Consider the following 16,245-nt stretch of genomic DNA (forward strand, 5'->3'; position numbering starts at 1 on the left):
TATATTGTATACTTGTTTGATCAGAAAATAAAAACTTTTTTATTATAAAAAGAAATATAGGATTGACAGTTTGGAAAAAGCCCAGGAAGTTTTGACCAACATTTTGTGCTAGAAGAGGAGCAGGAAAGTAGAGAAGAACCAGAGAACAAGAGCCAGGAGGAACAGACTACAGAAGAAATGGAAAAAGAGCAAGAAGAAAAGAGAAGAATCGAAAGAGCAAGAATCGAAAGAGAGGGAGCGAGGGAAAAGACACAAATCATAACAAGAAACACAAGAAGGCTAAGAACAACGAATAGATAAGAAATAAAAATGGAACGGGAAATAAAGATGATCTCAATTAATATCAACGGATTAAATGCACCAGCCAAGAGAACTCGCACATTTATAAAATTGCAAAAATTGGAGATGGATATTATAAATTTACAGGAGGTTCACATTAAGAAACACCATCAAAAAATATTAGAGAATCAAAGATTAGGAAAGCTATATACCTCACTAGCAGAAAAAAAAAAAGAGAGGAATTGCAATATACATTAAGAAACACTTAAAAACGAAACAAATATATACAGATGAAGATGGAAAGGTCTTGATGATTGAGATACAAACAGAATTAAAAACAATATTATTGATATAGATCTATGCACCAAACGGAAATCAAAATGAACTCTTCAAAAAAATACATAATATAGTTAAAGATCTGGAATATGAAAATATTTGTATTATAGGAGATTTTAATTCGATTACGGACATGGAAAAAGACTATCGGGACTTCCGGTTGAGGCGTGGGTCGAGGCGACACGAGGAAGGAGAGCTCTGTATCCCGTGTCGAATTTCCAGTGTTATGGTGCCCGTTTTGGGAAAAATCGGTCTTGGGTGGACCGGTAAAGAGAGGGTGACTTCGGCGGAGCTGGTGTGGAGAGGTGCAGTCTCCCGCCGCGCCAAGAAGAACCCTCATTTCGAACACGGAAGACGACGGCCGACATGGCCGACCCAGAGATCTAACGCCCCAAGTGCAAAATCGGGAAGCGAAAGAGTACGGGGTGAAGATTGGCGATGCGAGCAGGAGATTAAAATGCTAGAAACAGTGATATTGAAGATAACTGCGAGGAGGTGACAAATCCTAGAGTCCAGAGGAGCAGCTGAAGGAAAGGGAGACTCGGAAAGGTGCAGATGGCAAACAGTGAGGGGAGCAAAGTGACGCAGCGAAACCTGTCCCGTTGGATATATACGGAGGAGTAGAAAAGGGACGTTTGAAAGAGCGAGCGTTCTGAATCTGGGAGAAGAGAAGCGATCTGGAACAGGGACGTTGGTTTTCCATTTAATAAAGTTGCACCGACAGAGAAGGACAATATAGGCAATAATAATGAAGGACAAAAGGGAAAACTGCAGGGCTGAGATCGCCATTTTGGACGGTGAGAGTGAAAGACTTTGAACTCTGTTTTTTTTCTGATCTTATAAAGAAGATTCTAGTCCATTCGGATTTATAACTGTTGGTGTTGGAGAGTTGCCAGAGTGGGACTGGTGTCAATTATAGTGGAATTTTGCACTGATTAAGCCTCGGAAGGAAATTTCCTATATATATCTTATATATAATAACTATTTACATATTTACATATTTACTTATTTATTAGTCATTACTATTTAATAACTACTATTTAATAATTATAAATTACTATTAATTAATTAGACAATCAACTTAAACTTTAATCAATTTATATATAATTTTTTAGTAGTTTATATGCTATAATATTTTGTCTGTTGCTTTCTTATATGTGTTTTGATTAAGATTTTTATTAATATCAAGCCAGTTAAAAAATTAATTAACCTGTCTACTATAGTATAAGTTAATACAAGTCTAAAGTATTTATAGCACTTATATCACTTTATAGTATTTATAGCCTATTGAACAGGAGAAGGATTCTCATTAAGATCAAGATTAAGATACAGTACGTCTGAGAATCATTAGAGTGATATATAATAAATTAGTTAAAATATAAAATATAATTTATAGATTGAGATTTTATATTCAAATAAAATAGGAATAGAATATATTTAGACTTATTTAAGAACATTAGGAATTATGGAGACCTGGTTGGGCCAGGAGGGGGGGGTCCCCCTCGTTGAGATGTGCCCTCCAGGTTTCTATGCATTCCATCAGCCGAGGTCCCAGGGGAGGGGTGGGGGGGGTGGCGGTTCTAGTAAAGGAAGGTCTCGCCCCAAGGGAGGCCACTGTACCTCAGATAGCCGGATGTGAGTCCCTCTTTGTGAAGTGGGGACAAGGGAGGCAGATGGGCTTGCTGATTACGTACCTGGCTCCCTGCCACGTGTCGGCGGCCCTGCCCGAGCTCCTCAACGTGATTGCCGAGGTGGCGGTGGAGACCCCCAGGCTTATGGTCATGGGGGACTTTAATCTGCCGTCTGTCGGTGAAGCGTCTGAGGCGGCTCGGGAGTTCATGGCTTCCATGACGGCCATGGACCTGACCCAATTAATTTGTGGACCCACGCACATAGGAGGACACACTCTGGATCTGATTTTTGTCTCTGGGCAGTGGAAGAATGATCTCGAGATAGGGGAGATAGTGATTAAGCCCTTGTCATGGTCGGATCATTCCCTTCTTAGGCTTGACTTTCTAACCGCCACACCCCGCCGCAGGGAGGCGGAACAGACCAGATGGTTCCGCCCCAGGCGCCTGATGGATCCTGATAGGTTCCAGACGGAGCTTGGGCCATTTCCTGAGACTCTGACTCATGGCTCGGCTGAGGATCTGGTGGCCGCCTGGGATAGGGCGGCCGCTGATGCTTTGGACCGAGTCGTGCCTGTGCGGCCTCTGACCTGTCGCCGAGTCTACCTGGCTCCTTGGTTCTCCGAGGAGCTGAGGGGGATGAAGCGTCAGAAAAGACGCCTAGAGAGCAGTTGGAGATCTAGTCGCTCCGAATCCGACCGAACACTGGTAAGATCTCATATTAAGACTTACCTAGTGGCGATAAAAGCGGCAAAATGTAACTATTTTTCCGCTCTTATCGCATCGGCAGATAATCGCCCGGCCGCCCTGTTTAGGGTGACCCGTTCCCTCCTTCATCTGGGAGCGCGGGAGGATCCCTTGCAGGGTCGTGCCGAGGATTTTGTCCAGTATCTGCACGATAAAATCACTCAGATTCGGGAAGGCTTGGTCTCTGACTGGGTAGGTACAGACGGGATGATGGGTGTCGGTCTTGAGACCGCCATCTGGGAGGAGTTCGACCCTGTTGCTCCCGAGGACATGGACAGGATACTGGGGCGGCTGAACGCGACCACATGTTTATTGGACCCGTGTCCCTCCTGGTTGGTGCTGGCCTCCCGGGAGGTTACGCGAGGCTGGCTCCAGGGTATTATCAACGCTTCCTTGAGTGAGGGTGTCTTGCCGTCCGCCTTGAAAGAGGCGGTGGTGAGGCCCCTCCTCAAGAAGCCTGCTCTGGATCCGGCTGTTTTGGCTAACTATCGTCCGGTCTCCAACCTTCCCTTCTTGGCGAAGGTTGTTGAGAGTGTGGTGGCGCAACAGCTTCCTGGGTACCTGGATGAAGCTGTCTATCTGGATCCGCTCCAGTCCGGCTTCAGGCCTGGGCACAGCACGGAAACGGCATTGGTCGCGTTGGTGGATGATCTCTGGAGGGCTCGGGATAGGGGTTGTTCCTCTGTCCTGGTCCTGTTAGATCTCTCAGCGGCTTTTGATACCATCGACCATGGTATCCTGCTGCGCCGGTTGGAGGGGTTGGGAGTGGGGGGCACTGTTTTGCAGTGGTTCTCCTCCTATCTCTCTGACCGGTCGCAGTCGGTGTTGGCAGGGGGGCAGAGGTCGACCCCGAGGCGCCTTGTTTGTGGGGTGCCTCAGGGGTCGGTCCTCTCGCCCCTTCTGTTCAACATTTATGTGAAGCCGCTGGGTGAGATCATCCGTGGCTTTGGGGTGGAGTTCCATCAGTACGCTGATGATACTCAGCTGTACATCTCCACCCCGGGCCATCCCAACGATGCCCTTGAAGTGATGTCCCAGTGCCTGGAGGCCGTGCGGATCTGGATGGGGAGTAACAGGCTCCGACTCAACCCTTCCAAGACCGAGTGGCTGTGGCTTCCGGCATCCCGATATAGCCAGCTGGTACCATCGCTGGCTATTGGGGGCGAGTTATTGGCCCCCACGGATAGGGCTCGCAACTTGGGCGTCCTCCTGGATGCACGGCTGTCTTTAGAAGAGCATATGACGGCCGTGGCCAGGGGGGCTTTTTATCAGGTCCGCCTGATTCGCCAGTTGCGTCCCTTTCTGGATCGGGATTCCTTACGCACAGTCACTCAGGCACTCGTCACTTCCCGCCTGGACTACTGTAATGCTCTCTACATGGGGCTCCCCTTGAGGAGTACCCGGAGGCTCCAACTGGTGCAGAATGCGGCCGCGCGGGGGATTATGGGAGCGAGGGGTCGCTCCCATGTGACACCTCTCCTGCGTGAGCTGCATTGGCTTCCAGTGGTCTTCCGGGTGTGCTTCAAGGTGTTGGTTACCACCTTTAAAGCGCTCCATGGCATAGGACCTGGGTACTTGCGGGACCGCCTTCTGCCGCCGATAGCCTCCCACCGTCCAGTACGCTCCCACAGAGAGGGACTCCTCAGGGTGCCGTCGGCCAGGCAATGTCGGCTGGCGACCCCCAGGGGGAGGGCCTTCTCTGTGGCAGCCCCCGCCCTCTGGAACGATCTGCCCCCGGAGATAAGAAGGATATCGGATCTTCGGGTCTTTCGCCGAGCCCTGAAAACTCTTCTTTTCCAGCAAGCAGGGCTGGCGTGAACCCCGCCCCCCTTTTTTAGTTTTTAATGGTTATTAATTGTTTAGTTTTAATTTGTTAATGGGTTTTAATTCGCACTGTTTTAATTCGGGCCAAAGTATATAATTCTTTTAATTAATTTTAAATTTTGTATTGTTATGTATTTTAGTTTTGGCTGTGCACCGCCCTGAGTCCACTAGGAGAAGGGCGGTATATAAATTGAATAAATAAATAAATAAATTAGTAGTTTACAAAACTGAGCTAGAAGCAGATGCTGATTTGGGAAAGAATAGACAGAATTCTAGAAAAACAACATAAAATTTTGAAGGAAATGACATCCACCACAGTAACTACAGTAAAATCAGGAAAGAAGGTCACTTCAACACCAATTGGATTAACATCTTCTCCAGCAACACAAAAGACCTTAGAAGGGATGTTTTCAACTGAAAAGCAAACCTCCACCATGAGTATGCAGACTGTCCAGACTACATTAGCGACAATACAGGAGACTATGTTAAAAATGCAAGAGTGTTTGTCTAGAAATCATGAGGAAGCCAGGAGAGATTTGGACGAAGTCAAAAAATCGGTCAAAGAGGATATACAAAAATTAGACAAAAAAATGGAGATAATACAAAAAAATGACCAAAGGATCACGGCCATAGAAAAAAAAAAACAGAGCAAACGGAAGAGAAGCTAGAATTATTAGATGAGAAAATGACAGGCCTCAATAAAGACCTTGAGAACACGGTGGCACAGTTAGAGATGGAGAGAGCGGCATTCTATCTAAGGTTCCAAAATGTGAGAGAAGAAAGAGATGAGGACCTAACTCTAGTAATGGCCGAAATGATCACGGAAGCTCTACAGCGAGATAAGGATGAGATTATTAACGAACTGGATGAGGTATTTAGAGTACATACGAACTACGCGAGACAACACAAACTGCCAAGAGAGGTCCATGCACGATTCGTGCGGAGGAAAGTCAGAGACATCGTCTTCAAAATAACAAAAGAAGAACCAATGTACTACAAACAGAAAGAAATCATAACATTAAAACAAATACCAAAAAGAATTAGAGAATGGAGAAAGGACTATGGATTCCTCACAACATTACTAAATAGAAAACAAATATTATTTCGATGGATAATACCGGAGGGAGTGTTGGTCACATGGCAGGGGAAAAAGATAAAAGTCAACTCCTTAGAAAAGGCACAAACCCTACACGACCAGGTGATAGAATTAGAAAGAACAAATGGCAGAAGAGAAGAATTGGAAAAGAGAGTTAAACCAAAACAAAGACGAGAAGATCAAGAAACCCTGTGTGAAGAGAGTATTAAGGAAAAAGAAAAAGAAGAAGAGGGGGAAATTCGAGAAGAAGAAGGAGTAACGACAAGAGCACAAAACCAAGCTAAGAAAAAGGACAGGAAGTAAAGGAATAAAAAAGAAAAAGACCAATTTTAAAGAATGGACCGGAACCTTAAAATTATATCACTAAACATAAACGGACTTAATTCGCCAGCCAAAAGACATCAAATATTTAGGAAATTAATCAAACAAAAAATAGACATTGCATGCCTTCAAGAAACTCATATAAGAAAAGCCAGATGCATATTAAAAGGTTGTATAATGCATTATTGGAAATAGATTCAGAAACGGAATTGGTTAAGGATTGTATGATAAAATGGGCACAAAACTTTCAGGAACCAGTGATGATGGAAACGTGGGAAAAGATTTGGGTCAGAAATGTTAAATTTACGCAAGCACAAAATTTGAGAGAGAATTTTTATAAAATGTTTTATAGATGGCACTTAGATCCTAAAAAATTATCATGTATGTACTCTAATTTGCAAGCTAAATGTTGGAGATGTGAATGTAATGATGCAACCTATTATCATATATGGTGGACCTGTAAGAAAATCAAGGCATTTTGGATAAAAATTTGGTGGGTGATGCAGAATATTCTGAAAAGAAGGTTGAAATTTACTCAATTGTTCCTATTGGGTATAACTATGGACTGTACAGTATCAGAGACTAAATTGATTTTGAATTTAATATCAGCAGCTAGGCTGTTGGTAGCGCAATATTGGAAGAAGGACTCTTTGCCTACTATTGAAGAGTGGATATTGAAAGTAACGAACCTAGCAGAAATGGCAAAAATCTCAGCGTACTTGAAGGACTATACACAAGAAAGATATGTAGCGGAATGGAGAAGATGGATTGACTATATTCAAAATAAGTATCAGACAAGAAAATATCAAATAGCTTATGGATGAACGTTAAGTATTAGAAGTATTATGTTATCTATAGTGGAGTTAAGGTTTCAGGGGGGGAGTTAGTAGTCTGAGGATAAGTAGGTTAATCTAGTTTATGATTGTTAAATGAAACACCTTGTATTTTGCTCTGGGAAGTCAGGGGGGGAGGGTGGGATGAGGGGAGGGAAAGGGTGGGGGGAATATGGGGGGGAAGAAAATTTTTGTTTTTTTGTAAAACTGTTCAATAAAAAAAAACTCATATAAGAAAACAAGATGAAAAATTTTTACAATGTAAAAATTTAGGGAAACTGTATCATTAGCAGACGAAAAGAAAAGAGGAATAGCAGTTTTTGTTAAGGAAGAGATAGAAAGTAATTTAAAATATGTCGACAAGATAGGAAGAATCTTGATGATTGAAGTAAATGTTAAAGGTAATAGTGTGTTGTTAGTGGTCGTATATGCGCCAAATAGTGAACAAAAAGAATTTTACCGAAAATTGCATGAAAAGATAATAGAACAAAATATAGAAAATGTATGTTTGCTGGGGGATCTTAACGCAATTGTGGACCCAAAAAAGGATTATAAGAGCAATCAGAACAATAATAAAAAGAAAAATTTGCTGCCAAAAACATACTTTAATTTAACAGAAGAATTAAATTTAGTGGATATATGGAGACTATATAACCCAGAAGAGGAAAGGTACACATATTACTCCAACCCCCACAAATCCTGGTCGAGGATAGACATGGTATGGGCTACAAAGATCTTAATACAGGAGATGGAATCAGTAGAGATTGTGACGAACGATTGGGCTGATCACAACCCAATAATAATAGAATGGAGAGGGCAAAGAAAGAAAAGGAGCAGATGGATGATGAATGTTCAGATAATGAAAGAAAACGAGTATACTGAAAAGATAGAAAAAGAATTGAAGGGGTTTTTCAAAGATAACAACAAATATCAGACATCCCTCCAAAACCTGTGGCACACAACAAAAGCCTACATTAGAGGTTTAACAATAGCCTATAATAGCAAACGGAAAAAGGAGAAGGAAAACGAATATAATAAAATCCGAGAAGAGATTAAAAATTGGGAAGGGAAATTACAGGAGAAGCCAGAGGATGAACAAATAAGAACTAATTGGATGGCACCTAAACATAAATTGAACCTATTTGAACATGAAAAATATGTCAATACAATGAAATTTGTAAAACAAAATCAATTTGAACAGGCAAACAAACCAGGGAGGTGGATGGCTTATAAATTAAGAAAAGAAAGAGAGAAACGAACAATTCATCAACTGCAGGATAAGGATGGTAAGTTATGTCAGAACCCAGAAAAGAAGAAAGATAGCAATCCAATTTTTTCAGGAGTTATACACACAGGACAAAATGCCAACAGAGGAAATAGACCAATATTTAAAAGAGGAGGGAATGCCAGTAGTAACTGAAGAAGAGGAAGTGATACTGAATAGAGAGATTACTATAGAGCAGTGTTTCCCAAACTTGACCCTTTGAAGATGTATGGACTTCAACTCCCAGAATTCCTCAACCAGGCATACTGGTTGGGGAATTCTGGGAATTGAAGTCCATGCATCTTAAAATAGCCAAGTTTGGGAAACACTGCTATAGAGGAACTTCAGGCAACAATTAGGAAACAAAAAAACAATAAAACTCCGGGAACAGATGGGTTACCAATAGAATTATACAAAGGATTAGGGGAATCATTAAATTGGATATTATTAGAGGTCTACAATGAGGCATTGAAAGAGGCAAAGCTGCCAGAATCTTGGAGGGAGGCATATATCTCGCTAATCCCGAAGGAGGGGGCAGATACAACACAGATAAAAAATTATAGGCCAATTTCTTTACGATTATAAGATTTTTATGAACCTGATGGCAAACAGATTAAAGGTAATATTAAATCATAGAATACATTCAGATCAGAACAGATTTCTGCCGGCAAGACAAATTAAAAACAACATAAGGACTGTGATTAATGTAATAGAATACTATGAGGTGCATCCAGAGAAACAGGTAGCCCTGATCTTTCTGGATGCACAAAAAGCGTTTGATCGGGTCAACTGGAGATTTATGACACAACAAATAAAGAATATGAAACTCGGGGAGAAATTCGAAAAGATGATAGTTTCAATATACACAAAACAGAGAACAAGGATACTAGTCAATGGGGAACTAACAAATTTTTTTGAAATAAGTAGAGGAGTACGACAAGGGTGCCCACTTTCACCACTACTTTTTATTCTAACTTTAGAAAATTTACTTAGAAGAATTAGATTTAACAAAAATATAAAAGGACTCAAGGTAAAAGGAGAAGAATACAAGGTCCAAGCGTTCGCTGACGACCTTGTATTCTTCATAGAGGATCCACTAGAAACAGAATTAAAGTTAACAGAAGAAATAGAGAAATTTGGTAAAGTGGCAGGTTTAAAAGTCAACAAAGATAAGACCAAAATATTAACTAAAAACTTAACAACAAAACAAATAGAAGAGTTAGAAAAACAATCAGGATTACAAGCAGTTAAGAAAATAAAATATTTAGGTATTAATTTGACAACTAGGAATGTGGCCATAAAAGATAATAATTATGGAAAGTTAGTACAACAAATTAAAAAAGACTTAGAAAGATGGGGGAAACTAAAGCTATCATTGCTAGGAAGAATTGGGGCAATAAAGATGAATATACTCCCGAGACTTCTCTACTTATTTCAAACTATTCCGGTTAAATTAGAGAAAAACTTTTTTACAAATCTGAATAAAATAACATCAAAATTTGTATGGGAGGGGAAAAAACCAAGAATAAATTTAAACATATTACAGGATGATAGAACTAGAGGGGGTTTTGGCCTACCAGCATGGGAAAAATACTATAAGGCAGCGAGTTTAACATGGATTAAGGATTGGGTCAATTTGGACAATTATAGACTATTAAAATTGGAAGGCCACGATTTATTAAAGGGGTGGCATGCCTTCTTGTGGAACGCCGGGAACAAAACATATAAACACTTCAAAAATCATATAATAAGAAATTCACTAATTGGCACTTGGCTCGAAATTAAAAACAAACATTATATGGAGGCGGCAACACACCCCAATACACTAGACCCCCATAAATTGATAAGATATAAAGAATTACTGGATCCCCAAGGAAGATTAAAAACACAGCAGGAACTTAGGGAACAAGGTATAGAAATAGATTGGTGGCCCTACCTACAAATACAAACTAGATACAATAAAGATAGTGAGGAAGGAGGAATCGAAACAAATCCCAACCGTCTGGACAAATTATTAGGAGCTAAAGATGGAAACTTGATTTCAAAGATTTACAAATACTTATTAGAATTCGACCTAGCAGAAAATCTAGTCAAAGGACAAATGATAGCCTGGGCAAGGAATATTGGTAAAAACATACAATTGGAAGAATGGGAAAGGGTATGGGAAACCAACTATAGAATAACAAAATCAGTAGCATATAAGGAGAACCACTACAAGATGTGGTACAGATGGTATCTAGCCCCTGCGAGATTGGTGAGGATGTATGCAAATCTTAATCCAACGTGTTGGAAATGTAAGCAAGCACAGGGAACCTTCTTTCATGTCTGGTGGCTTTGCCCAAAAATTAAGAAATATTGGATAAAAATAAAAATTTGGATATCAGAAATAATTGCGGAGGATATTGAGCTAGAACCAGAAATCTTTTTGTTAGGAATGCTTAAACAAAACATTAGAAAAGAAAAAAGTACCTAATATTACATATAATTACGGCAGCTAGGTTAGCCCTAGCACAAGTCTGGAAAACAGATCAATTGCCAACGGAGCAGCAAATAATTCAAAAAATTTATACATGTGCAGAAATGGATAGACTAACGTTGAAATTGAAAGATAAGGAAGACTCACAGTATTTTAAGGTATGGGATAGTTGGTATGAGTGGATAAACCAATGGAAAAGAAGGTAAAGTTAAAATTTAGTAAGAAATTAAAAGTAATAATTATATACAGTCATCAAGATAAAAAAGGAAATAAGTCATTGTGTACATTTGTACTTTATATACCACATATACTTGTTTGTTGTGATTAGTATCATTGATTGTATTTTAAGGTTGTGAATGTTTTATATAATTTTATCTTTTTAAATCTAATAATAAAGTTTGTTTTTTTAAAACAAAAAAAAAGAAAAAAACTATCATAGTAACAAAAACAACAAAACTAAGAAAAAGACTCTTCCAGATACATTCAGAGATATGGCACAGGAATTACAGCTTCAAGATGTATGGAGGGAGGTGAACAAAGAAAAAAAACAATATACATTCTATTCTAGCCCACATCAATCGTGGTCTAGAATAGATATGGCCTGGATGACTACAGAACTCAGAAAAGACGTAAAGGAGGTTGAAATACTGACAAACACGTGGGCAGATCATAGTCCAATAACAGTAATATGGAAAGGGTATCGAAGGAAAAGAAGATGGATGATGAATAAGGAAATACTAAAAGATAAACATTATCCACAAATGATTGAAAAAGAAATGACTATATTCTTCCAGATAAATACAAAAGAGCAAACCTCACTCCAAAATTTATGGGATACAGCAAAAGCCTATATAAGAGGCTTGACAATCGCATATATGGCAAAGAAAAATAAAGATAAACGACAGCTAAGAGACAATTTGTTAATAGAACTTAAAGAGTATGAATCAGAGTTGCAGAAAAATCCCCACAACAAATCAATCCAAGGAAAAGTAAATCTTACAAAACATAACATTAACTTAATCACACAAACAGAAATCGCAAGGAAAATTAAACTAGCAAAACAGAATCATTTTGAATACGCAAACAAAACAGGACGTTGGCTGGCTTACAAATTGAAAAAACAAAAAGAAAAGAACAATACACCAACTGCAAGATGAGGTAGGAGAAATTTATCATAGAAACGAAGATAAAAAGCAAATAGCAAAAAAAAAAATTTCAGAATTTATATTTATTTTATTTTATTTATATATGAACAAGAAGAGATCATGGAAGAAGATATCAAAAATATTTAAACAAAACAAATACTCAAGGATTAGAAGAAACCCAGAGAGAGCTACTGAATAGACCAATCACCATGATGGAATTAACAGAGGCAAGAAAAAAACAAAAAAACAATAAAACTCCAGGACCAGATGGCATACCGACAGAATTTTACAAAACATGTCAAAACCCAATGGATGAAATTCTACTTCAAATTTTTAATGATGCACTTTTAAAAGCTACAATCCCCAAATCGTGGACGGAAACTATCATCACACTCATTCCAAAAGAAGAAACAGACCAAACACAAATCAAAAACTACAGGCCAATATCACTTCTAAACATAGATTATAAATTATTTACACTGATTATTACAGAGAGACTGAAAAGAATAATTAACGAGTATATCCATCTGGACCAGAACGGCTTTATTCCAAAAAGACAAATAAAAAACAATATGAGACTAATAATTGATGTTTTAGAATATTATGAACAAAATTTAGACAAACAATTGGCATTAATTTTTTTGGACGTGCAGAAGGCTTTTGATAACTTGAATTGGAAATTCCTTATATTACAATTGGAAAATATGAAATTCGGCGACAAATTTTTAAATATGATTAAGAAGATTTACTCCTCTCAAACTGCAAAGATAATGATAAATGGGGACATGACAGAACAATTCGAAATATCAAAAGGAGTGAGACAGGGATGTCCCCTATCTCCCTTATTATTTATATTAGCCCTAGAAACATTATTAAATGAAATTAGAAAGGACAAAGAAATAAATGGATTGAGAATCAAAAAAGAGGAGTATAAACTTCAAGCTTTTGCTGACGATGTGGTCTTTATCCTAGAACAACCAGCATCAACAGGAAATAAATTGTTAGCAAAAATAGAAGCGTATGGAAAAGTAGCCAGACTTAAAATTAATAAGCAAAAAACAAAGGTACTAACGAAGAATCTTACAACTCAACAAGAAAAAGAAATAGAAGACAAATTGGGAATACAATTAGTAAAAAAGGTAAAATACTTAGGAATCTGGCTTACCAACAAAGGATCATCAATCAGGGAGGATAATTATAATAAATTGGCAAAACAGATTAAAAAGGATTTAGAAATGTGGAGCAAGCTACAATTATCGTTCCTGGGAAAGATCACATCTATTAAAATGAATGTATTACCCAGAATCTTATAGTTGTTTCAAGTAATCCTGATAAAACCGGGGAAAGATTTCTTCAAAGACTTTAATAAAATGATTGCAAATTATATTTGGCAGGGGAAGAAGGCAAGGATTAAAATAAAACATCTGCAAGACATACGAGAAAAAGGAGGATTAGGATTACCAGATTGGGAAATGTATTATAAAGCCGCATCACTGATTTGGATAAAAGACTGGATAGAACTCAAAAATGGAAGAATATTAACAATAGAAGGTTTTGATTTACAAAGAGGTTGGCATGCATTTTTGTGGGAGGGAAGAGACAAACAACATGGATATTTTCAACAGCATATTATTAGAGAAGCACTGTTTAAAACTTGGCAAGAGGTTAAAAAAGTACACTATGATAAAACTCCAGAATGGCTATCGACCATGGAGGCGCAGATATACCCCAATGCCATGGATATGGATAAAATGAAAACTTATAAAGACTTGTTAAACAGCAGAGGGGAACTAAAGTCAAGACAAAAACTGAAAGAACAGGGTACAGACATTGACTGGTGGCCATATTTACAGATAAAATCCAGGTACAAAACAGACCGGGTAAAATTTGGATTCCAAAAAGAGCCATATGAATTAGATAAAATTTTACAAGGGACAGATGATAAATTGATAACCAAAATTTATAATTATTTACTAAGATACAAATTAGAGGAAGAAGTGGACTAAAGTACTGTTATTAACAACTGCTGCTTGCAATTACTGCAAGTTCGAATCTCACCAGGCTCAAGGTTGACTCAGCCTTCCATCCTTTCAAAGGTAGGTGAAATGAGGACCCAGATTGTGGGGGCAATAAGCTTTGTATAAATATACAAAAGTATGAAGGCTATTGCTTAACGCATTGTAAGCTACCCTGAGTCTCCGGATAAGGGCGGCATATAAATTAAAGCAAAAAAAAAAAAAAGTGGTCAAAGAAAATATAATTTGGGCAAAAAATTTCGCATAAAACACTGAACTGGAAAAATGGGAAAAACTATGGAACATAAATTATAAGTTAACAATGTCTGTACCCTACAAAGAGAACATGTACAAAATGTTCTATAGGTGGCACCTCCCCCCTGCTCGTTTAGCAAGAATGTTTCCGAATACCTCCCCAACAAGCTGGAAATGCAAATTGCAGAAAGGAACCTACTACCACATGTGGTGGTCCTGTCAGAAAGCAAAACAGTTTTGGCAGGCAATCAGGATACAAATAGAGGAAATCACACACCAGAAAATAGAATTGAGACCAGAAACCTTCCTATTAGGAATAACCACAGGACATTATGAAAAAGAAATAAAATACCTAATTATTCATATAATAACGGCAGCACGAATAGTTTTTGCTCAGAGCTGGAAGCATGAAGATATACCAACAGAAGATAAAATAATTAGCAAAATCATGGAATGTGCAGAAATGGACAAATTTACAAAAGAAATACAGGAAAAGGAAGAAACAGACTACTATTTAGTATGGCAGAAATGGTATAATTGGCTGGAGAAAAAGAAAGGAAATTAAATAAATAGGGATACAAAAGAGAGGACATAACCCATGGATAACAATTGAGTACTAACTAAGGAATATAGTAAATTAAATACATAGATTAAGAAAATCTGAGGAGATGATGTATTAGGAATATATATAGTTTTATACATAAATATATTGATATATAGATACGAACACAAATATAGTCTACCGATGTGACAAGTTTGAAAAAGAAGTCGCAAAGACTTGATTCATGTTTATTTGTTATCTATGTTTTATTGTTGTATGTATGTTTGTTTGTATTTTTTGTATTTTAATCAATAAAAATTTTTAAAAATTGAAAAAAAAATAATGGCACACAGACTGAAAAAGCCACTAAATGAATATATACATGCAGATCAAAATGGATTTTTACCAAAAAGACAAATTAAAGACAGTATGAGGACGATTTTGAACGCTTTGGAATATTATGAGAACCATTCAGAAAAACAGATGGCGTTGATGTTTTTAGATGCCCAAAAAGCTTTTGATAATGTGAGTTGGCATGATAAAACAATTACAGAGAATGGATTTTGGGGAGAGATTTATAAATGTTAAATTCCTTGTGTGTCCAATCACACTTGACCAATAAAGAATTCTATTCTATTCTATTCTAACCCTGGCCCAAGGACCCCCCTATATTTAGGGGGGGAGTCCTTAAGCCAAAGCCAGCCTCTGGGGGTGACTCTCCCCTCCCCACACTCTCCCTGCCAGGCCCCAAACTGGCAAAAAAAAAGCAGTCCAGTTTGATCCACTGGCCCAGCAGCGGGGGCAGCATCCCCAGGCGGGAACACCCGCTCCTTCCTTCTTACCCCCGCCCGCGCTGCCCGGGCCGCAACTGCATTTCCCGGTACACCCCTCTCCCGCGCTGTCAGCGCTGTTCTTCCCGCTCACCCCCCCCCCCCGCGTGCGCTCTCTCTACGCGCCTCCCGCGGCTCTTCCCGCTACCTATCCTCCCGCTCGGTTGTCCAGACGGGCCTTCTGGGGGGCGCCCGAAGGGGGGGGGCGTCGTCAGGTTTCTCCCGCCTCCCCCTCTCCGGGCGGTCCCCCCTCCTTACCTGGGCCGGCGCGCCCCCCTCCATGGTTCTTTGTTGCCCCCCCCCCCGCGACGGGGCGCTGCGCCGCACAACGAGGATCAGCTGGGCGAGGAGGCGGGAGGGGGAAGAGGAGGAGGAGAAAGCGCCTCGGGGTCCTTGCGACCGCCGGATGGCTTTGCCTGCCCGGCCGCGCCTGCGCAAAAGGGCTGGGCCGCTGCGTCAAAACCGCCGGCGCTCTATATAGAGTTCAGGCTGAACTACGATCCGCCCTACGTGCGGTTCTCCCGCGCAGTCAATATATTTTTACACGGTCCTGTTTTTTGTTTTTGTTTCCCCCCCCCAATGTTGGTTTTGTGTTCTTCGCCAGACGAAGCCGGCCAAATGGAGCCGGGCGGCTGTAGAAATAGAGTCATTGATT

General features: G+C 39.6%; 1 protein-coding gene across 1 annotated transcript in view; it reads right to left on the reverse strand.

Annotated features, from left to right (window-relative positions):
* Window positions 1-15,928, reverse strand: part of LOC139317354 (zinc finger protein 777-like) — a 50,278-nt gene extending 34,350 nt beyond the window's left edge. Inside the window, exon 1 of the mRNA XM_070944372.1 lies at window positions 15,849-15,928. Coding sequence (XP_070800473.1) covers window positions 15,849-15,872 — 24 coding nt within the window. The 5' untranslated portion in view covers window positions 15,873-15,928. The remainder of the gene's footprint in view (window positions 1-15,848) is intronic.
* Window positions 15,929-16,245: the final 317 nt, after the last annotated feature.

Source organism: Pituophis catenifer, unplaced genomic scaffold, assembly GCF_029215685.1.
Source record: "Pituophis catenifer annectens isolate HBS135680 unplaced genomic scaffold, rPitCat1.0.hap2 SCAF_5, whole genome shotgun sequence".
Taxonomy (NCBI): domain Eukaryota; kingdom Metazoa; phylum Chordata; class Lepidosauria; order Squamata; family Colubridae; genus Pituophis; species Pituophis catenifer.